This window comes from Hyla sarda, chromosome 7 (genome assembly GCF_029499605.1).
Source record: "Hyla sarda isolate aHylSar1 chromosome 7, aHylSar1.hap1, whole genome shotgun sequence".
Lineage (NCBI taxonomy): Eukaryota > Metazoa > Chordata > Amphibia > Anura > Hylidae > Hyla > Hyla sarda.
In genome coordinates, this window is record NC_079195.1 from 159,289,148 (window position 1) to 159,312,973 (window position 23,826).

The 23,826-nt window shown below is 42.5% G+C and overlaps 1 protein-coding gene across 2 annotated transcripts in view; it reads left to right on the top strand.

The window, feature by feature from the left end:
• The window catches only part of SSH3 (slingshot protein phosphatase 3), a 525,251-nt gene that overhangs the window by 106,885 nt on the left and 394,540 nt on the right, over positions 1 to 23,826 (top strand). For both annotated transcript variants that reach the window (XM_056531120.1, XM_056531119.1), the window contains exon 3: positions 9,452 to 9,611. In XM_056531120.1, the coding sequence (XP_056387095.1) occupies positions 9,452 to 9,611 (160 nt within the window). The remainder of the gene's footprint in view (positions 1 to 9,451; positions 9,612 to 23,826) is intronic.

Here is a 23,826-nt window from a genome sequence, read left to right on the forward strand (position 1 = left end):
GAGTTGCCTAGCAACATCTGGAGGGTACATTTTGAGACCATTATACAGTGGTCTCTAACTGTAGCCCTCCAGATGTTGCAAAACTACAACTTCCAGCATGCCCAGACAGCTGTTTGGGCATGCTGGAATATGTAGTTTTGCAACAGCTGGAGGGCTACAGTTTGAGACCACTATATAGTGGTCCCTAAACTGTAGCCCTCCAGATCTTGCAAAACTACAACTCCTAGCATGCCCACACAACTGTTTGCCCAGCATGCCTATCGGCGATCAGTACATGCTGGGAGTTGTAGTTTTGCAACAGCTGGAGGCACACTGGTTAGAAAATACTGAGTTAGGTAACAGAACCTAACTGAAGGTTTTCCAACCAGTGTGCCTCCTGCTGTTGCAAAAGTACAACTCCCAGCATGCACGGCCTGTCAGTACATTCTGGGAGTTGTAGTTTTGAAACAGCTGGAGGTTTGCCCCCCCCCCCCCCCCCCATGTGAACGTACAGGGTACATTCACACAGGCAGGCTTACAGTAAGTTTCCTGCTTCAAGTTTGGGCTGCGGCAAATTTTTCGCCGCAGCTCAAACTCCTAGCAGGAAACTCACCGTAACACGTCAGTGCGAATATAGCCTAAAAGCTAGGGATCGACCGATTATCGGTTTGGCCGATAATCACGATTTTGGGCATTATCGGTATCGGTAATTACCTTGCCGATAATGACCCGACCGCCGCACCGCACCCCGACCCACCGCACCGCGTCGCACCCCCCACCGTGATGCTGGGCGGTATACCGGTATGGATTTTTGCCCAGACCGCTATACCGTTCGGGCCCCTCCCCCACCCTCCGAGTCAATAAAAAAATTAAACTTACCCGTAATGGGGGTGGTCCGGGCCATCCTTCCTTCCTTCCTTCCTGTAGTGTCCGGCGCCATTCCGGGTGGAGGGTGAACCGGTCCGGGCTGTCCTTCTTCTCCGGCGGTCATCTTCTCCACTCCGGGCAGGCTCCGGCCTAGTACACTGCATGGACGCCGCTACGCCGTGACGTCAGGTGCGTCGCTGCGCACGGGCGTCACTGCGCAGCGGCGTCTATGCAGCGTACTAGGCCGGAGCCTGCCCGGAGTGGAGAAGATGACTGCCGGAGAAGAAGGACAGCCCGGACCGGTTCACTCTTCACCCGGAATGCCCCCAGACACTACAGGAAGGGAGGATGGATGGCCCGGACTACCCTGACAGGCAGTGGGAGAGAAGCTGGTGGTGGCGGCGGCCTATGGCCCCGCAAAAGCCACTGCAGATCATTGATTTAAAGCGCCCGGAATATCGGTATAAGTTATCGGCTATCGGCCCTAACCTGCACCGATTATCGGTATCGGCCCTAAAAAAACTATATTGGTCGATCCCTACTAAAAACACTACACTACACTAACACATAATAAAGAGTAAAACACAACATATACACCCCTTACACTGCCCCCCCCCCCCCCCAATAAAAATTAAAACCGTATTGTATGGCAGTGTTTCCAAAATGGAGCCTCCAGCTGTTGCAAAACAACAACTCCCAGCATTTCCGGACAGCCACTGACTGTCCAGGCATGCTGGGAATTTAGCAACAGCTGGAGGCACCCTGTTTGGGAATCACTGGCGTAGAATACCCCTATGTCCACCCCTATGCGATCCCTAATTTAGTCCTCAAATGCGCATGGCGCTCTCTCACTTCAGAGCCCTGTCGTATTTCAAGGAAACAGTTTAGGGCCACATATGGGGTATCTCCGAACTCGGGAGAAATTTCACTACAAATATTGGGGGGCTTTTTCTCCTTTTACCCCTTATAAAAAAGGAAAAGTTGGGGCTACACCAGCTTGTTAGTTTAAAAAAAAAAAAATTACACTAACATGCTGGTGTTGCCCTATACTTTTTATTTTCACAAGCATTAAAAGGAAAAAAAGACCCCCAAAATTTGTAACGCAATTTCTCCTGAGTACAGAAATACCCCATATGTGGTCGTAAAATGCTCTGTGGGCTCACAACAAGGCTCAGGAGTGAGAGCGCACTATGTACATTTGAGGCCTAAATTGGTGATTTGCACAGGGGTGGCTGATTTTACAGCGGTTCTGACATAAACGCAAAAATATAAATACCCACATGTGACCCATTTTGGAAACGACACCCCTCACGGAATGTAATTTAATAAGGGGTACAGTGAGCATTTACGCCCCACAGGTGTCTGACAGATTTTTGGAACAGTGGTCCGTGAAAATGAAAAATAAAATTTTTCATTTGCACAGCCCACTGTTCCAAAGATCTGTCAAACGCAAGCGGGGTGTAAATACTCACTGCACCCCTTATTAAATTCTGTGAGGGGTGTAGTTTCCAAAATAGGGTCACATGTCCGCTGTTCTGGCACCACGGGGGGCTTTGTAAACGCACATTGCCCCTGACTTCCATTCCAAACAATTTTTTTCCCCAAAAGCTCAATGGCGTGCGCCAGCAGAGCACTTGACGTCCACACATGGGGTATTTCCATACTCAGAAGCGATGGGGTTACATATTTTTGGGGGTCTTTTCTGCTATTAACCCTTGCAAAAAATGTGAAATTTGGGGGGAAGCACACATTTTAGTGAAAACATTTTTTTTTTTTTTTACATATGCAAAAGTCGCGAAACCCCTGTGGGGTATTAAGGCTCACTTTATGCCTTGTTACATTCCTCAAGGGGTCTAGTTTCCAAAATGGTATGCCATGTGTTTTTTTTTTGCTGTTCTGGCACCATAGGGGCTTCCTAAATGCGACATTTAGGAAGCAAAATTTGCTCTCAAAAAGCCAAATATGACTCCTTCTCTTCTGAGCATTGTAGTTCGCCCGTAGTGCACTTCAGGTCAACTTATGGGGTACCTCCATACTCAGAAGAGATGGGGTTACAAATTTTTGCTATTAACCCTTGCAAAAATTTGAAATTTGGGGGGAAACACATTTTATTGAAAAACATTTTTTTTACATATGCAAAAGTCGTGAAACACCTGTGGGGTATTAAGGCTCACTTTATTCCTTGTTACGTTCCTCAAGGGGTCTAGGTTCCAAAATGGTATGCCTTGTGTTTTTTTTTTTTTTTGCTGTTCTGGCACCATAGGGGCTTCCTAAAGGCAACATGCCCCCCAAAAACCATTTCAGAAAAACGTACTCTCCAAAATCCCCTTGTCGCTCCTTCGCTTCTGAGCCCTCTACTGCACCCGCCGAACACTTTACATAGACATATGAGGTATGTGCTTACTCAAGAGAAATTGGGCTACAAACATAAGTAAAAATTTTCTCCTTGTAAAAATTCAAAAATTGGGTCTACAAGAACATGCGAGTGTAAAAAATTAAGATTGTGAATTTTCTCCTTCACTTTGCTGCTATTCCTGTGAAATACCTAAAGGGTTAAAATGCTGACTGAATGTCATTATGAATACTTTAGGGGGTGCAGTTTTCATAATGGGGTCATTTGTGGTGTATTTCTAATATGAAGACCCTTCAAATCCACTTCAAACCTGAACTGGTCCCTGAAAAATTGTGAGTTTGAAAATTTTGTGAAAAATTGCAAAATTGCTGCTGATTTTTGAAGCCCTCTGGTGTCTTCCAAAAGTAAAAACTTGTAAATTTTATGATGCAAACATAAAGTAGACATATTGTATATCCATTTTTCTTACAAGCAGAGAGCTTCAAAGTTAGAAAAATGCTAAATTCTCAAATTTTTCATCAAATTTTGGGATTTTTCATCAAGAAATGATGCAAGTTACCACAAAATTTTACCACTATGTTAAAGTAGAATATGTCACGAAAAAACTATCTCTGAATCAGAATAACTAAAAGCATTCCAGAGTTATTAATGTTTAAAGTGACAGTGGTCAGATGTTTAAAAAATGGCCGGGTCCTACAGTGAAAATTGGCTGGGTCCTTAAAGGGTTAATATAGTCCATGTAGGTATAGGTAGAATCCCTTTATGTACCATATCTATACCAACAAGTTTTAGGTTGTATATTTAATCTATTAATTTATTAAATATCCTCTATTTTTAAGCATCTGTATATGTTAATTACAATAAAAACATAACTTTTTTGCATATCTCTATGTGATTCACTTAGAATTATATAACCTTATTCTGCTCATCACAAGCTTCTTTTTTCTGTATAAGGTGCACTTTTTAAATATATACACAAAATCTTTTTTCACATATTGTATATTTAATTTGAGTTTTATTCACTGCACACACATTCGTGATTACTTTATTTACTATGTTGCACCTTTTCATAATCCTGTTTCACACACTGCACACACTATTTCTGGTTTAATTTGCTCACCTATTTTTGTTATTTTATTAATATTGTATAATTATAAATTTGACACTTTAAACCACAAATTTTTTTTTAAACATTTTTATATAAGCTTAAATATTTACTAGTTCCAGATATTATACATGCCTAATTATGTACCAGTTTTAGACATAAAATGCTTTTTGGGGCAATACCTAATAGATTGAGCACCGTCTTGATATATTCTGTATTTCTGCTGGGAGTCCATCAGATTGATGTGACGGCAGCAGCTTCCTCCGGTCACGTGTTCATACTGACACGTGACGCGGCCCATGCAGTCACATGACTGATACGTACGTACGTAGGTGGAGGCCACGATCACATGACATTGAGGTCAAGTGGCCAAACTGTAATGACGTCGCTACGATCAGATGACCTACCCTTAATGATGGCAGCGGCGCATGCGCACACAGTGCGCACAGAGTGTGGGTGATTACGGCCTCGATGTTATGGGCGTTTACATACTGACGCCAGTGTCTGACATTTGTGCGCACTCACGCACTGTGACCCATGACCCTGCGCCATGATATGCGCAGTTTGGGGCACGCCAGACAATCATCCGCCATCACGTACTCCGAATTGTACAGCTGACAGGTATTTCCCATTGCTTAGGGGGGTATATTAAACACTGCATTGTTGCATTATCACTACATCCCTGAGGAAGTCACATCTGTGACTGAACGCGTGGGGCTTCTCTATTGGACATGGGCTGACTGGGACACTTTCCCTCCTTCCTCCGTCTGTGGATCGTCCACTGTGTTTGTATATTAGTGCACTTTGTATTACATCCTTGTACCTGCTTCCCTGAGTAACATTCGTCGTATTGTACCACTGATCATTTGGGGGCTGGCAGTTTGTTGACTGTCCACTACTTCTTTGTTATTTGTGATTTATTGTTTTATATCTGGTGAGTGACAGGAGGGATCCCTTTCATTTTCTTCCCATGTCCTGTGGTGACCACAATTGGTCCCACTGTTGTAGTGTGGCTCTTCTGAGCCTTTTTAAGTGTTTTTAAGAGTGTTTTTCCTTGCTTTGTGTCACATGTATTACAATAAAGTTTACATTTTCTTGCATCATATGATACTGGGTGTGCATCCTCTATGGCTATTTAGTCTGGTTTTTATTGCACTTTATGCCCTAGTCATCAAATTCAACCATAAAAATTAATCTACTTAATACGATACAAAAACTACCAGACGCACTAAACCACAAATACCCCATAAAACCAATAGGACAACAATTGCACAATCCCCATGTAAACAAATGTCCCCTTAATGACAGGTAGAAGAAATGCCTCAGTGATAGGTCCCGGTCTTTGAAATCACTGTAGTAAGAAATAAGAAAAAGAAAAGGTCCAAAATATAAAATAAAAATAAAACAATAAAGATAAAAACAATTAAAAACCCACAGTCGGAAATTCAAGTCGTTCACTATCCTCCTTACAGAAAAGGTGTATAGCTATTCACCTCTTTAAGGCCCCGTGGGGCTAATGTTTCCAGGCGGAATATCCAACGCGTCTCACGTTGTGCTACCAACCAGCTACCACCACGTGGGCAGATCGGGACATGGTCAATTCCTTTAAATCTTAAGTGTGTGGTGTCGCCATTGTGTTGGAGTATAAAATGTTGGGGAATGGGTTTAATGCATGGATGGTCAGGTTGTTCCAGTGCCATTCTAATATCAAATACATGTTGTCGTATACGTCATTTAACCCCTTAAGGACTCAGCCCATTTGGACCTTAAGGACAATTTTATTTTTACGCTTTCGTTTTTTCCTCCTCCCCTTCAAAAAATCATAACTCTTTTATATTTTCATCCACAGACTAGTATGAGGGCTTGTTTTTTGTGCGACCAGTTGTCCGTTGTATTGCCATCACTCACTTTACCATAAAATGTATGGCGCAACCAAAAAAATACTAATTTGTGTGTGGAAATTAAAAAGGAAACCGCAATTTTGCAAATTTTGGAAGGTTTTGTTTTCACACCGTACAATTTATGGTAAAAATGACATGTGTTTTTTATTCTCTGGGTCAATACGATTAAAATTATACCCATGATTATGCACTTTTCTATTACTGTTGCGCTTAAAAAAAATCGCAAACTTTTAAACCAAATTAGTACGTTTGAAATCCCCCTATTTTGAAGACCTATAACTTTTTCATTTTTCCATATAAGCGGTGGTATGAGGGTTCATTTTATGTGCCGTGTTCTGTACTTTTTATTAATACCATATTTACTTATCTAAAACTTTTATTACATTTTTTATTAATTTTTTTTTTATAAAATGTTATAAAAAAGCAGCTATTTTGGACTGTTTTTTTTACGTTCACACTGTTCACCGTACGAGATTATTTACATTTTATTTTAATAGTATGGATATTTACGCATGCGGCGATACCAAATAATTTTTTTACACTTTTTGGGGGTAAAATAGGGAAAATGGGACCATTTACATTTTTATTGGGGGAGGGGGTTTTACACATTTTTTTTACTTTTACTTTTATTTTTACACTCTCATAGTCCCCATAGGCGACTATTTATAGCAACCATTCGATTGCTAATCCTGTTCAGTGCTATGTATAGGACATAGCACTGATCAGGGTTATTGGTCATCTTCTGCTCTGTTCTGCGGGAAGGCAGATCAGAGCAGAAGACTCCCAGAAGACAGCGGAGGCAGGTGAAAGGACCTCCGTCTGCCGTGCAGGATGATCGGATCGCCGCGGCAGCGCTGCAGGCGATCCAATCATCCTGTTAAGTGATCGCGATGATGCAGATGCCGTGATCTGTATTGATCACGGCATCTGAGGGGTTAATGGCGGACATCCGCGGGATCGCGGGTGTCCTCCATTACCGGCGGGTCCCTGGCTGCGATCCACAGCCGGGACCTGCTGCGCATGATGCCGACATCGCTCCGATGCCTGCGGTTATGCTCAGGACGTAAATGTACGTCCTGGTGCGTTAAGTACCACATCACCAGGATGTACATTTACGTCCTGCGTCGTTAATGGGTTAAAGGGGCGTATCGTCTTCCCTACATATATAAGCCCACAGGGGCAAGTGGCCACATAGACCACTCCAATGGTGGTACAGTCAATGTGATGTCGTATCTGGAAAGTGCGTGTTCCCGAGGAGTTCTGAAAGCTTGAACTCCTCTCCATGTTGCTACAGGCCATGCATTTAGTGCAGGGAAAGTTACCGTGTTTGGGGCCGGAGGACCCAAAAATGTACGGTCCAGAACCGACGTCATAATAGCTGTGAACCAATTGATCCTTCCAATTTCTTGCCCTTCTGTAAGATATTGCTGGTGTACTAGGTAAAAATTGATTAAGAGTTGCATCTGTTTGTAAGATAGGCCAGTGTCGACTAGGCTACGTGAATTGAAATCTAGAATACATCACACCTTGTTTGAAGATTGTGTAGTTTGCCTCTGAGAGTGGAGTAGCGTGGTCCGACTGCTGAACTTGGCTCGCCGGTATGCCCTGTTGATAGATCGGTTACTGTAACCGCGTTCTCGAATCCTGGGCAAGAGGTACTGGGTGGGCTGAACTGGCATGTAGTAGTGGATTAGCTAAAGTTGTTTACGATGTCGTGTCGTCTGTACCATCCCATCTTTGTCCACCTGGATAAGAATGTCTAGAAAATCAATCATGGATCTGCTGGTTTTGTACGTTAGCTTGATATTTAGTTCATTATGGTTAAGATGGTCCACCAATTCCTTCAGTTTAGTAGATGTGCCCTGCATATTGGTTCCGTTAGGGAATTAGAACCCGATACGATAGGTTGTCCAGGGGGAAGACGGGAATCTTTGTGGATCTTGGGTAGCAAGTATATCGTTGGGATTGTGGGATGTTTCGGGATAAGTCCCTCCATTTGTCGTGTTATGATAGTACCCTTTTCTTTTGCATCATCTAATATTTGTAATAGTTGTTGCCTGCAAGTGAGGGATCTTGTTCATCCAATAATGACTGTAGGTCCTGTATCACTGCTTGGTCAATTGTAGAAAATATTTCATTTTGATCTGTAGGATTAACCCGTCTAGTATGTAGTTTGTGTAGAATCAACTTTCGTGCGAACAAATTAATATTTCTTACTTTAATGGAGGACCCGAGCTAGTCTGGTTCTGTTGTTGTCTAGTTTGACGTCTTTCACCCTGGCGTTGGCTGTAATCAATTCAGCGACGATTGCCGGCAAATCTGTGGCGGCCAGATGTCTCCGACGCGGCCACTGATTGTGCTCTTGCTGATGAGGCAGATGACATGGAGGGGGTACGTGGTAGGGCACTTTGATCATGTCTCCATCTATACATCCTGTTCAGTTGTAAATCCTGTAGGTCTCTCTGAAATCTTTTAATTTTTGTAGATTAAGTCTTGAACTCTCAGTCTTTGAACCATGTGTCCAGTTCTTGGTTCCACAGATTGAATTCCTTAATACTGAGGTCAGACCGTTTTTTTTAAGACAACTCCTCAATTTCGGGTTCCAGGGACTGAAGAGTGTTAGATTGTGTCCTACCAATAATTGCAGGAAGATCCTTGAGCAAGTGGTGCAGGCGGCCTCCCATTGCTCCTTGTAGGAGCCGTTTTCAACTGGGAACGACTGGAAAACCTGGACTCTCAGCCTTCTGGGAATCAGTCCATGTGCTAAATATTTTTCAAAAGTAATCTTATTCCACCATACCCTAGATCTTTTCTGTAGGAGATTTCCAAGTGAATGCTTGATTTCCGACTTGTGACTACTTTCTGCACTTGTAGAGTATTTAGTCTACATTGATACGCTGTATGCTGTTCAGCTTGTACATTTGCTTAGTTATATGCCTTGCAGACCTCCCATTCTGCATACTTGCAGACCTGTCTCTGTTATTATGTATTCAAACATTTTTCTTTTAGTGATTTTAAATGTGTGTCCTTGATGCATATATGTTCAATAAAAGTCAAACATTTTTTCATCTACATATGCCTATTTCTCTTGTTAATGTACAAAAATAAAAACAGACTAGAAAATCTGAGTTAAAAAAAATATATATAGGTAATACATTAACGTTAATCCCTCATCTTCCTTTATAGGTTTTTTTGCATAACATCTACCCTCCCTTAGTTGTAGTGTTTTTTTTTTTTCTCTAACAGGCAAAGCTTTGTTATGGTGAAAGGGGCTGCCCTTCTTTTACAGGAAGAGGGTGAACCTGAAGACATTGACGGGCTTCTCCAAACATCTGGCCCCAGCGAACAGGAGCTTCATCTACAGTCCATGCTGAGACTACTTTGCGAGGAGGATACTTTGAAACTGGTAAGATCTTTATATAAAAAATTATGCTCTCTATTAAACTGGTCATTATATTACCCTATTACCCTGCTCTGGCCTTTTTAGTCACACTGCTATGGTGATCGGGGAGAGGGAGGTAATGGGCACATTCAAAAGCTTTGGTGGCAATGGTAGAGTGTCTTTTTATTTGATGGGCCGACAGTAAATACGGTAGTTATTACTGCTGAGGCCTCTAGCCACATTTTAAAGTGTTTTGTTGGCACTGAGACTCACTTGAAGGGTACATTCACATCAGGGCTGGATTAACGCATGGGCTGATGGAGCCGCTGCTCCAGATCCCTACTTTAACCCCTTAAGGACTCAGCCCATGTATCGTAATTTTATTTAAACTTTTTTGTTTTTTTCCTCCTCTCCTTCAAAAAATCATTACTCTTTTATATTTTCATCCACAGATTAGTATGAGGGCTTGTTTGCGCAACCAGTTTTCCGTTGTAATGCCATCACTCACTTTACCACAAAATGTATGGCACAACCAAAAAAATACTATTTGTGTCGGGAAATAAATAAAAAAACGCAATTTTGCAAATCTTGGAAGGTTTTAGTTTTCACGCCGTACAATTTACAGTAAAAATTACATGTGTTCTTTATTCTTTGGGTCAATACGATTAAAATGATATGCATGATATACTTTTCCATTTCTGTTGCGCTTTAAAAAGATCGCAAACTGTTTAACCAAATTAGTACGTTTAAAATCCCCCTATTTTGAAGACCTATAACTTTTTCATTTTTCTGTATAAGCGGCAGTATGAGAGCTAATTTTTTGCGCCATGATCTGTAATTTCTATTGCTACCATATGTGCTTATATAAAACTTTCAATACATTTTTTATAATTTTTTGGGGAATAAAATGTTATAAAAAAAAAAGCTATTTTGGATTTATTTTGTTTACGCTCATGCCGTTCACCGTACGGTATCATTAACATTTTATTTTAATAGTACGGATTTAACAGTTATGCACGTGGCGATACCAAATATGTATATAAAATATTTATTTTACACTTTTTGGGGGTGAAATAGGGAAAATGGGACAATTTACGTTTTAATTGGGGGAGGGGGTTTTTCAAATTTTTTTTATTTTTACACTTTTTATTTTTACACACCATATGGGACTATTTATAGCAATCATTCGATTGCTAATACTGTTCAGTGCTATGCATAGGACATAGCACTGATCAGTATTATCGGTCATCTTCTTCTCTGGTCTGCTCGATCGCAGGCCAGAGCAGAAGACCCGAAGAAGGCAGCGGAGGCAGGTGAGGGGACCTCTGGCTGCCATGCTGGATGATCGGATCTCCGCGACAGCGCTGCGGACGATCTGATCATCCATTTTAGTGTCCGCAATGCTGCAGATGCCATGATCTGTATTGATCACGGCATCTGAGGGGTAAATGGCGGACATCCGTGCGATCGTGGATGTCCGCCATTACTGGCGGGTCCTTGGCTGCTATCAGCAGCCGGGACCTGCCACGCATGACCTGACCTTCGCTCCGATGCTCGCGGTTATGTATAGGACGAAAATTTAGGACGTACATTTACGTCGGGCGTTGTTAAGGGGTTAAAATAGTCCCAGCTAGACTTTAAGAAAAAATTTTTTGTTTTTTTTTGCTGCGCACGGTTGAGGGTCCAGGACACTTGCCTCGGATCCCCAAGTAAGTGAACACCGCTTTCAACTGTATGCACCCACACGCATACAGTTGAAAGCTACCTGTGATTTAGAGATGGCCAGCCATACCCTTTGTCCAGACGCAGGTGACTATGACGTCACTCATTTTCATGTGCACTGTGGAGGACAGAGGACGCGTCCAGGCTGAACCATGGGACTAGCGAGTATATGTATGTGTGTGTGTGTGTGTGTATGTGTGTGTGTGTGTGTATGTGTATATATATATATATATATATATATACACACACACACACACACACATATATATATATATATATATATATATATATATATATATATATAATTTTTTCTTTTTTTTGTATTCGGGGAAGGAGGAGGGGCAGATGGTCAGATTATTAGCGGGGCAACCAGGCTACTTACCCGCCTCTCTAACCACCCACTCGCCTGTCTAAACCACCCACCCGCCTTTCTACTTACCCAATCCCCCCCACCTGCCTGTTTAACTAACCACCCACCTGTCTAACTATCCAGCAACCCATCCACCTTTCTTTGGACAGGTACAGAAAAACAAGCTCATGATTTTGTTAATTACTTAAATTATAATTCCTGGTGTCTACAATTCGCAATAAATTTTTCAACTACTAGTATTCATTTTTTTAGATGTGGAAATAGTCAACAATATGGGACAGATACAGACCAGAACTCATTTTAAATCCGTTGATGTTAATAGTTTTTTAGATTACACCAGTGCTCATTATCCCAGTTGGCTTAAAGGCATCCCTTATGGTCAATACCTTTAAAATACGTAAAAATTGCACCACCGATCATGATTTTTCTTTACAGGCACAAATATTAAAACAAAGTTTCTTATCTAAGGGTTATCCAAGTTCAATTTTATCTCAAGCATATCACAGTGTGAAAAATAAAACACAGGTAAACTTGACCACCATAAATAAACAAAAAAATAAAAAAGAAAATAATCATTTCAAATACAACTTTATCACTAATTACAATAGAGCGTCTCCCTTAATACATAGTGTTTTGAAGATAAATTGACATATTATTCGGAGTGATCCGATCCTCAAGGATATGGTCCCCTCGAAACCGGGCATTACTTATAGAAGATCTAAAAATCTTCAAAATGTACTGGCCCCCAATAGATTAAAAAATATTTCATCTATTGATATGTCCATTCCATCCTCTCCCTTGGGTTGTTCACCGTGCAATAGGATTCGTTGTTTATGTTGTAAGATGATGGACCCATTTATTGATAATTTTTTCTCTTCTTACACAAAAAAATCTTTTAAAATTCAGCAATATTTAAACTGTAACACTCAATATGCAATTTATTTGTTATCTTGCAGTTGTAATTTACAATACATTGGTCGCACTATTCAAACAGTGCGTTGCCGTATGTCTAAACATAGATCCAGTATTAAGAACAAATTCACACTTCATAGTGTGTCACGTCACTTCACTCATGTTCACAAAAGCGACATATCATCTCTTCGTTTAATTATTTTAGAATCTGTTCTACCTTCTAAACCTAATCGTTTCCAATATTTAATTAATCGCGAATCATATTGGATATTTACTTTAATACCGCATGGTCTGAATGAGACCATAGAGAATGCTCAATGAAAGTTTACGACCCTTCTCTATTCGCTCATTGATTATTTATATGTATAATTTTATATATTTTTATACATAATTTGTCATTCTTATTATTGTTTTTATATACTGTTTGTAGATTTCATACATAATTGTAAATGCTGAGTTTGTCCGCTGGTTGAGAGGACTGTCTTTTTTACTTTCCTTTCCTCCGCCCTCCGTTCCCCACCCCTTCCTTACCTTTTCCTCCCTCCTCCCACCTTTCCTCTGACATGCCCTCTCACCATCCTGATAAATTCACCATCCATGTGTCTCTTGTTATGCCTGATGAAGCTGCAGATGCAGTGAAAAGCGTTGCATGCTGGGAGAATAAGCTACCCTTGCTTTTACCTACCTTGATTGTCCTGTGACCTGCGCCTCTCAAAGCCGGCACCCCTGTTGAAGTCTATCTCTGCATTGCCTCCTGCTCAGCCGGCTTTGCTGCGGACACTTTATGCGCTCACCATTGTTGTGTATGGGGGTACACAACAACACCAGGTGAGCCTCCTTATCAGTATACACCATTCCACCTCACAGGTCTCCCTTTTATTACACCATGGAACGCTGTATCTTTTGTCTTTTCTAATGGCTGGTGATAGACTAGTATGCGCGTGTCTGCGAAAACAGACAAGTGCATGAGAGCTATGGGTAAGTGTCAGAATCGGCAGTTGTGCGCGCACGGATTACTTATGGGTGCGCACCGTTTATATATGTGTGTGATCGCAACAGCATATGTATGCGCACAGTTTTGGAAATCATATGGATTGCTAGGTGCGCATTGGTACTGTTATATTTACCTGTGTGTATACAGGTACTCTGTAGTGTATTGTAAGATCGTTGTGGATAGGGAGAGTGTGTGGGGAATTCTGAATGGGGGACTTGAAGTGCAGTGGCGATGGTATAGAAGTGTGGAATAGTATAAGGTAGAGGAAGAGATGGTGTATTGTAGGGGGGTGGGAATGGAGGGGATAGAGGGGGAAGGAAAATAGGATTGTGGGACAGGAAGGTAGAGGAGTAGGATAGACTGGGGTGGGGGAAGAGGAGGAAGGGTTAAGAAGGTGGGGCAAACGGGAAAGGGATGAAAGGTAAAGAGGTGGAAAGAAGTATAAAAATGGGGTATAGGAGAAAAACAAACAAACATAAAATAAAATAAACAAACAAAACTATAACAAACCCCTTCCTCATGTAATCACTTTACTACACACTGTAACAAATCTCCTCCTGATGTAATTTTCTTAATACTGAGGTGACACACTGTAAAAAAAAAAAAAAAAAAAAAAAAAATCCTTGTGTAATCACCTTATTAATGGCATGAAAAACTTCACCAAATCCCCTCCTCATCTTATCTTCTAACTACTCGGGTTACATGCTGTCATAAACCTCCTCCCCATGTAATCTCCTTACTACTGATGTGACACACTGTAACAAACCCCCTCCTCATGTATTCACCCTACTACTGGGGTGACATTGAGGTGCAGATTTTGTCACACGCAACACAACAGTAGTAACTGTGCAGGTAATATGTGACCTCTACTCAGCCCCGCCTCCTCCACAGCATCACCAAAGCAGGGACGGTTTTAAGCTTAGCGTGGCCCTAGGCAAAATCAAAAGTGGGGCCCCAAAAGTCATAATAGTACACTAACCAGATGTGCACATTTTTGGTCACTTCAAATATCATAAACAATATCCAAAAAGCAATTGATTAGTCCCATCAAAACAAATATGGTACCGATAAAAACTACAAATCAAAGCGCAAAAAATGACCCTCATACATCCCCATATACAGAAAAATAAAAGGGTTATAGGGATCAGAATAGTACAATTTTATATTTTTGTATAATTCCCCCACATTAGGTTGACAGTATAGTTCCCCCCACATTAGGTTGTAGTCCCCCCACATTAGGTAGGCAGTATAGTCCCCCCACATTAGGTTGGCAGTATAGTACCCCCCACATTAGGTTGGCAGTATAGTTCCCCCACATTGGGTTGGCTGTATAGTTCCCCCACATTAGGTTGCCCGTATAGCTTCCCAAGATTACGTTGGCAGTATAGTTTCCCCCACATTAGGTTGTAGTTCCCCCACATTAGGTTGGCAGTATGCTTCCCCCACATTAGGTTGGCAGTATTGTTCCCCCATATTAGGTAGACAGTATAGTTCCCCCACGTTAGGTAGGCAGTATAGTTCCCCCACATTAGGTTGGCTGTATAGTCCCCCTACATTAGGTTGCCAGTATAGCTTCCCAAGATTAGGTTGGCAGTATAGTTCCCCCACATTAGGTTGTAGTTCCCCCACATTAGGTTGGCAGTATAGTTCCCCCCACATTAGGTTGTAGTTCCCCCACATTAAGTTGGCAGTATAGTTCCCCCCACAATAGGTTGTACTTCCCCCACATTAGGTAGGTAGTATGTTCCCCCCAGATTAGGTAGACAGTATAGTTCCCCCACATTAGGTTGTAGTTCCACCACATTAGGTAGGCAGTGTAGTTCCCCCACATTAGCTTGGCTCTATAGTCTCCCCACATTAGGTTGGCAGTATGTTCCTCCACATTAGATAGGCAGTATAGTTCCCCCACATTAGGTTGTAGTTCCCCCACTTTAGGTAGGCAGTACAGTTCCCCCACATTAGGTAGGCAGTATAGTTCCCCCACATTAGGCCCCCCCCCCCCTCTCCCCTGCTTTTTCTATTTTTCATATTTTCTTACATGGCCGCGCTCGGCAGGCTCAGGTAATGTGGTGGGTCTTGTGGGCTGTGTGGATAGTATGACGAGTGGCGTCTCCTACCGGCTCCTCTGCACGGCATCAGCGATTTCACTCCTCATTTCCTGCAGCCGCGGCCAGACTGCTAAACTTAAGCAGCCGGTGCTGCAGGGAATGAGGAGTGACTTCCCTGACGCCGCGCAGAGAGGCCGGCAGGAGACGTCACTCGTCATATTATCCACACAGGCCACAAGACCTGCCACATTACCTGAGCCTGCCAAGCACGGCCAGGTAAGAAAATATGAAAAATAGAAAAAGCAAGGTGTCAGGGCCCACCGCTGGTCACTGTTTTAATGTGGTCACGGCCGGGCTGCTGATCCGCTACTGAGCAGCCGGCAGGGGGCCCCCTGGGGGATGGGGGCCCTAGGCAATTGCCTGGTTGCTCCCGCCCTAACGCCAGCCCTGCACCAAAGGTCCTTCAACCACTTATCCTGCCCCCAACATGTAACTGGGTCACTGAATGGTGACATCATCAAAGGTCCTTCACCATCTAGTATGCCAGTTTGGGGAGGAGGCGGAGGGAGGGGTAAGAGCAATTCTGGGTTGGTCATGCAGGACTTAGCTCTGGATAATCATGGTCGTACCTGAACCACTTATTTCTGCGCAAAATTGTGCATGAAAATTCTACAGTAAATTCCACAAAAATGAACTGCCCATTCACTGGGACAATGCAATCCCATTGAAGTGTAATGCTATAAATGCAGAATTCCCTGCAGAAAGCCTTAGTGTTGGTCCATACTTCGTCAGAACACAGAGTCAGACTTTTTTCCTTTAACCCAGAAGTTCTTAGACTACAAAGTGCAGATGTCTTTTCTGCCAGAACTATCCAGTCTAAGGTCAGGTACTTCAAAAGAAACAAAACCTGTCTTCTTAGAGAAGTCATGTCCATATTTGGATCCATGACTGCCTGCATCCCTGCAGTTCCGCAGAGCCAAGCTCACTCAAAACTGTTAGCAGAACCAGATTGTTTCCTCCTAGAACAGACAGATATAGAGACTGAACAAAAATATGGTCATATCACCTTTTGGTCAGGAGATTCCAACATTTTTAAAATATTGCTTTATTCATGCCCTCCGGTGCGAGCCCCTCTGGCCGAGAAGCAGAGATGAGCGAATTTCTGAAAAATTTGATTCGGCCGAAAAACGGCTATTTCTGGCCTACAGAGAGGCTCAATAGGGGCTTTGCCTTGTCCTAACACGCATAGGGAGTGTACTCTGTTAGTGAAATAATACTGTTATTCTGTATGACATGTAGTTTACAGGCATCGCTATTAGAATTAATGCCACAGAGCATCTGGTTGTGGCAGATTTTTTAATGTAATTTTTATTTTATTTAATTAGAATTTTTTAACATTTTTGATTACCCATTCTGGTGGGCATTGAGCTGGTGGTCCTCCGCTAGGTGAGATACACCTGTTCCAGCCCCTGCCTCTCAGCGCCCCCCTGACTGTGAAAGCGCAAATGTTTCATTTAATCAGTTATTGTCCATTGTTATTGCTCCAAGCTGTTTCATTGGATTCTTGTGATAATTCCACATGTAATATGAAGTCGACAACCATAGGGCCACAGTCTTAAAAAGATTACATCAATTTTTTTTATTTTAAATGTAAGATTTATATTAGATTCCCAAGTTTAATGTCCCAGTGTTTACTTTGAACTAATACTGTATGACCAGAAAACCCAATCTAACAAGGAGTCACATGGCGGCACAATGACAGAGCCTAGAGTTAGCAGCAGCATGAGGAGACCATAATCTGGCAGAATGACACAGCCTGGAGCTGGCGGCAGCATGAGGAGACAATAGGGCTTCACATTCCCTAAGATTAAAAGATGAATTTTCAAATTTAAATTGAAGATTTATGGTAGCTAGTGCTGATATATAGTGGCTGAATGGCACAGCCTGGAGTTGGCGGAAGCATGAGGAGACCATATAGTGGCTGAATGACACAGCCCGGAGGTGGTGGAAGCACGATGAGGCCATATAGTGTCTGAATGGCACAAGCTGGAGGTGGCGAAAGCATGAGGAGACCATATAGTGGCTTAATGGCACAGCGTGGAGTTGGTGGCAGTATGAGGAGAACATATGGTGGCAGAATGAGACAGCCTGGAGGTGGCAGCAGCAGCATCAGGAGTCGTGAAAGTGACCAGGGGGACAGAGTGGTGCAGTGGGTGGCAGTACCCTGTGACGAAGGTGGGTGAAAAAAGGTCTGATGCAGAGGAATGTTTGTAACTGGGGAGCATTGCCTTAAATGTGTTTGGCACTATCCATATTTGTGAAGTGTTGGTGTGGCACCATGGTCAATCTACTCTGATGCATTAGGCATTGGAGGGTGGTAATCGTGGCTGATCCATGCCTGGTTCATCTTCACAAAGGTCAGTCTCTCCACATTTTTCGTGGGCAGACAAGTTCTCCTTGGGGTGACTATGGGACATGGTGGAGGATGAGGAGGCGGAGTCGCACACTTTCGCAGGACCAACGGCCTGAGAGCATGGAGGCGGAAGCGGCATGACCTGTCCAAGTTGCATTTGTGGCTTTGCACGAACCACATTCACCCTGTGGGCCGTAAAGGACATGTATTGTCCCTGACCATAGTTACAGCCCACTCCCTGTCTATAACGCGGGGCCTGGCCTCTAACAACGGCCGGGACCCGTGGCTAATAGCGTGTAGCATTGATCGCGGTGGCGCATGCTATATACCCTTTAGACGCGGCATTTAAAGTTGAACGCTGCATCTAAAGAGAAAGTAAAGCAGTGTCGGTTTGCTCAAGGTGCTGTTCGGGATCACCGCGGTGAAATAGCGGCATCCCGAACAGCTGTAAAGATCCTCCATGCTGTCCGATCGCCGAATGACTGCTCAGTGCCTGAGATCCATCTATAAGAAACCATTGATCAATGTAAAAAATCAGTGTGTGCAGTGTTATAGCCCCCTAAAAAGATCATTTAACCCCTTCCCTAATAAAAGTAAAAATCACCCCCCTTTTCCCAATAAATAAAAAAAAAAACTGTGTAAATAAAATAAACATATGTGGTATCGCCGTGTATGTAAATGTCTGAATTATAAAAATATATAGTTCATTAACCCCTTAAGGACCATGGATGTGTATACATGTCCAGGCTGGATGCACGTTCCGCCATTAGGACGTGTATACTTGTCCATGGCTCTTGTGGGTGCTGCCCAGTGCACCCACGAGATCGCAGCAGGGACTCGGCTGTAACACACAGCCGGGACCCTGCCGCAATGCCGGGACCGAAGTAAACTTCGGTCCCGGCAGTTTAACCCTTACAGCCGTGGTCGGAAGTGACTGCTGGCTGTAAGTGTTATGACAGAGGGAGGGAGCTCCCTCTGTCACCCCTGCAGCACCACGCAGCTCGATCGCAGGGTGCTTTGTGTATGGTGGGCGGGACCTGCCGCACTGCCGGGACCGAAGAAAACTTTGGACCCGGCAGTTTAACCCTTACAGCCATGGTCGAAAGCGAGCGCGAGCTGTAAGGAGTTTTGACAGAGGGAGGGGGCTCCCTCTGTCTCTCTCCTATAGCACCCCGCAAGGTACAAGGACCCCCAGGTCTGCCCTGGCGATTGCCTGTCAGGATGTGCCAGAGGCATGTCCTGATAAGCTGCCTGCTAGTGTAAAACTAGCAGGTAGCATATATCTGCAATGCTTTGGAATACTAAGTATTCCAAAGCATTAAAAAAAAGTTAAAAAAATATAAAATAAATAAATAAAAGTATATAAAAACAAGTATAAAAAAGTGCAAAAAGTGTAAAAAATATAATAAAAACATTTATTAAATAAATATAATAAAAAATAAAAATGTATAATGTGTAGGATCACACGGCGCACATCCGCAGAATATTACATGCTGCGGATGCCCCCCAACAGTCACAAAAATGAGCTCCCTGCAGCGGCTGGGTAGCTTTGTGTGTCCACTAATAGCGGCGGATTTCTTGCCGGCAGTCATGAGCGGACACACTGAGCTGCCCAGCCACAGCAGTGATCTCGCCCTTGTGACTGCCGGGGGCCATCCGCGGTGTGGAATATGCTGCGGATGCGCTCTATGTGACCCTACACTGCGTCCCATTCATACTGCGTTTCTGCAGTGTTAGAGGTATCTGTCAGTATCACGTCAAAAAGAGATGCTGATACTGTAGCAGCTCCATTTATTTCTGAATGAGACTGCTACAGTATACATTGGCATCCCTTTTTTGACATGACAACGGACACCTAAACTGCAGAAATGCAGTATGAATGGGGACTATTCATATAATGATGCCCTGAAAGCCAAAGGGGGCTCCTCTCCTTCTTGGTCCTACCAGGCGGTCAGGCAACCAGATATGGCCTAAGTAGGGGTATTGCCCAACCCGGGACGAACAGGGTGATAAAATATGGGGCATATTTCCTCCATTTCAAAAGCGACGTAGCAAAATGATGTCCCACAAATAAAGAATTTGTGGAAAAAAAAGCTAATTTCTATTTTTTCCACTGACTTTGAAATAATTCTAGCCACACAATAAGGGCTCAATGTACTCACTTTTGCCCTAGGTGAACACTTTAGGGGGTGTAGTTTTGAAAATGGGGTCACTTCTGGGGGTGCAGTATTGTTCTGACAGCTAGAATGCTTTGCAAGATGAAGTGCGGCCTATAATTTGTATAACGATATCCTGAAAGCCAAATGGTGCTCCTTTCCTTTTGGGTCCAAAAAATATGTCCCACAAATAATGCATTTGTGAAAAAATAAGAAAATTAAAATTTCTTCACTGACTTTGTATCCATTCCAGCCACACAAAAAGGACTCAAAGTACTCACTTGTGGGGGTCCTTTATGGTTGTGGCAGCTAAAACCCTTTGCAGGCATGAAGTGCGGCCTATAATCCATTCAACCTAAAATGATGCCCTGAAAGCCAAATGGCGCTCTTCTCCTTCTGGGTCCTACCACGCGGCCAAGGAACCAAATATAGCCTAAGCAGGGGTATTTCCAAACACGGGCCAAGCAGCTTAATAAAATATAGAATGCATTTCTTGTAATAATTCCTGCCAAAAAACTATGGTGTTAAAATACTCACTGTACCCCCTAGCGAATACCTTGAGGGGTCTAGTTTTTAAAATGGGGTCATTTGGCGGGGGGGTGTTCCTATGTTCTACTACCTTAAAATTTCTGCAAACCTTGCATAGCACATAAAAAAAAAAAGATGTACTTTTCAAATTTTCTAAATTTCAAGTTAAATTGTTAGGCTTCTAATTCATTTAAAATGTTAATTAAAAACAAAAAAAATGCTATCAAAATAAAGTAGACATCTGAAAGTATAAATTTCATAAACTATTTGGTCTATGTATAAATATATGCAACCTATTAGTGTTAAATTAGCAAAAAATCCTAATTTTTTTAAAATGTCATGATTTTTTGCATTGTAAAAAAAACCTACAAATTATATCGGCTTACATTTACTACTTGTGACAAAAAACTTGTGACAAAAAACTTGTCACAACTTGTGACAAAAAAACTATGTCAGAATTATTCCCCGATTACATCCCCGATTTGTAAAACCAGACCTGGTCTTTCAGGGGTGTACAGGTTTATTTGGGTTGGTCCTTAAGGGTTTAAACCGCACGGTCATTGGCATACGGGCAAAAAAAAATCCAAAATAGTGTATTTTTGGTCACTTTTTATATAATAAAAAAAATGAATAAAAAGTGATCAAAAAGTCAGATCAATACATAAATGGTACCACTAAAAACTTCAGATCACGGCGCAAAAAATGAGTCCTCATACCGCCCCATACGCAGAAAAATAAAAAAGTTATAGGGGTCAGAAGATGATCTTTTTAAATGTATACATTTTCCTGCATGTAGTTATGATTTTTTCCAGAAGTACGACAAAATCGAACCTATAAGTATGATATCATTTTAATCGGATGGACCTACAGAATAAAGATAAGGTGTCATTGTCACCGAAATATGTACTGCGTAGAAACGGAAGCCCCCAAATTTATAAAATGGCATTTTTTTCTTCAATTTTTTTTGCACAATGATTTTTTTTGCCGTTTCGCTGTAGATTTTTGGGTAAAATGACTGATGTTATTACAAAGTAGAATTGGTGGCGCAAAAAATAAGCCATACTATGGATTTTTAGCTGCAAAATTGAAAGGGTTATGATTTTTAAAAGGGAAGGAGGAAAAAACAAAGGTGCAAAAACTAGAAAACCCTCTGTCCCCAAGGGGTTAATACCAGTACCCAGTGACGAAGGTGGGTGAAAGAAGGAGAACTTGGCATCAGATGTGTGGCGTCAGATGGGTGGCAGGATCAGAATAGTAGCTGAGGCAGGTAGGCAGAAGAAGTATTAAAGGGGTATTCTGGTGCTAAGACAAAGCATAGGGGATAAGATGCCTGATCGCAGGACTCCCGCCGCTGGGGACCCCCGTGATCTTGCGCATAGCACCCCGTTGGAGCCGTGACGTCAAAATGCTCCGTCCCCGTGATCGCCAGTAATCAGACCCAGGGCGAACACGCTCCGGGAACTGATTTTAACGGGGTGCTGTGTGCAAGATCACGGGGGTCCCCAGCGGCGGGACCTCCGCGATCAGGCATCTTATCCCCTATCCTTTGGATAGGGGATAAGATGTCTTAGCGTCGGAGTACCCCTTTAACCCCTTAAGGACGCAGCCCATTTTGGCCTAAAGGACGCAGAAAATTTTATTTTTACGTTTTCATTTCTTCCTCCTCGCCTTCAAAAAAATCATAACTCTTTTATATTTTCATCCACAGACTAGTATGAGGGCTTGTTTTTTGCGTGACCAGTTGTCCGTTGTAATGCCATCACTGACTTTACCATAAAATGTATGGCACAACCAAAAAAATACTATTTGTGTGGGGAAATTAAACAGCAATTTTGCTAATTTTGGAAGGTTTCGTTTTCCCGCCGTACAATTTACGGTAAAAGTGACATGTGTTCTTTATTCTTTGGGTCAATACGATTAAAATGATACCCATGATAACGTACTTTTCTATTACTCTTGCACTTAAAAAAAAATCACAAACTTTTTATCCAAATTAGTACGTTTAAGATCCCTTTATTTTGAAGACCTATAACTTTTTAATTTTTCCGTATAAGCGGCGGTATGAGGGCTCATTTTTTGTGCCGTGATCTGTACTTTTTATTGATACCATATTTGCTTATATAAAACTTTTAATACATTTTTTATTAATTATTTTGGAATAAAATGTTATAAAAAAGCAGACATTTTGGACTTTTTTTTTTTACGTTCACGCCGTTCACCGTACGGTATCATTAACATTTTATTTTAATAGTTCAGATATTTACGCACGCGGAGATACCAAATATGTATATAAAATATTTTTTTAACACTTTTTGGGTGTGAAATAGGGAAAATGGGGCAATTTACGTTTTTATTGGGGGGAGGGGGTTTTTCACATTTGTTTTTTTACTTAATTTTTTTTACTTTTTTTACTTTTATTTTTACACTTTAATAGTCCCCATAGGGGACTATTTAAAGCAATCACTCGATTGCTAATCCTGTTCAGTGCTATGTATAGGACATAGCACTGATCAGGGTTATCGGTCATCTTCTGCTCTGGTCTGCGGGAAGGCAGATCAGATCAGAGTAGAAGACGCCGGGAAGGCAGCGGAGGCAGCTGAGGGGACCTCCGGCTGCCATGCTGGATGATCGGATCGCCGCGGCAGCACTGCCGCGGCGATCTGATCATCCAATTAAGTGACCGTGATGCTGCAGATGCCGTGATCGGTATTGATCACGGCATCTGAGGGGTTAATGGCGGACATCCGCGGGATCGCGGGTGTCCGCCATTAACAGCGGGTCCCTGGCTGCGATCAACAGCCGGGACCTGCCGCGCATGATCCGGGGATTGCTCCGATGCCCGCGGTTATGCTTAGGACTTAAATGTACGTCCTGATGCGCTAAGTACCGCATCACCAGGACGTACATTCACGTCCTTCGTCATTAAGGGGTTAAGGATATGCATTACATAAAACTTAAAACTTAACTTTTAACATTATTCTTAGGATAAAATATATGTGTTACTCCGAGCGCTCCGGGTCCCGCTCCTCCCCGGAGCGCTCGCGGCGTTCTCCTCTCTGCAGCGCCCCGGTCAGACCCGCTGACCGGGAGCGCTGC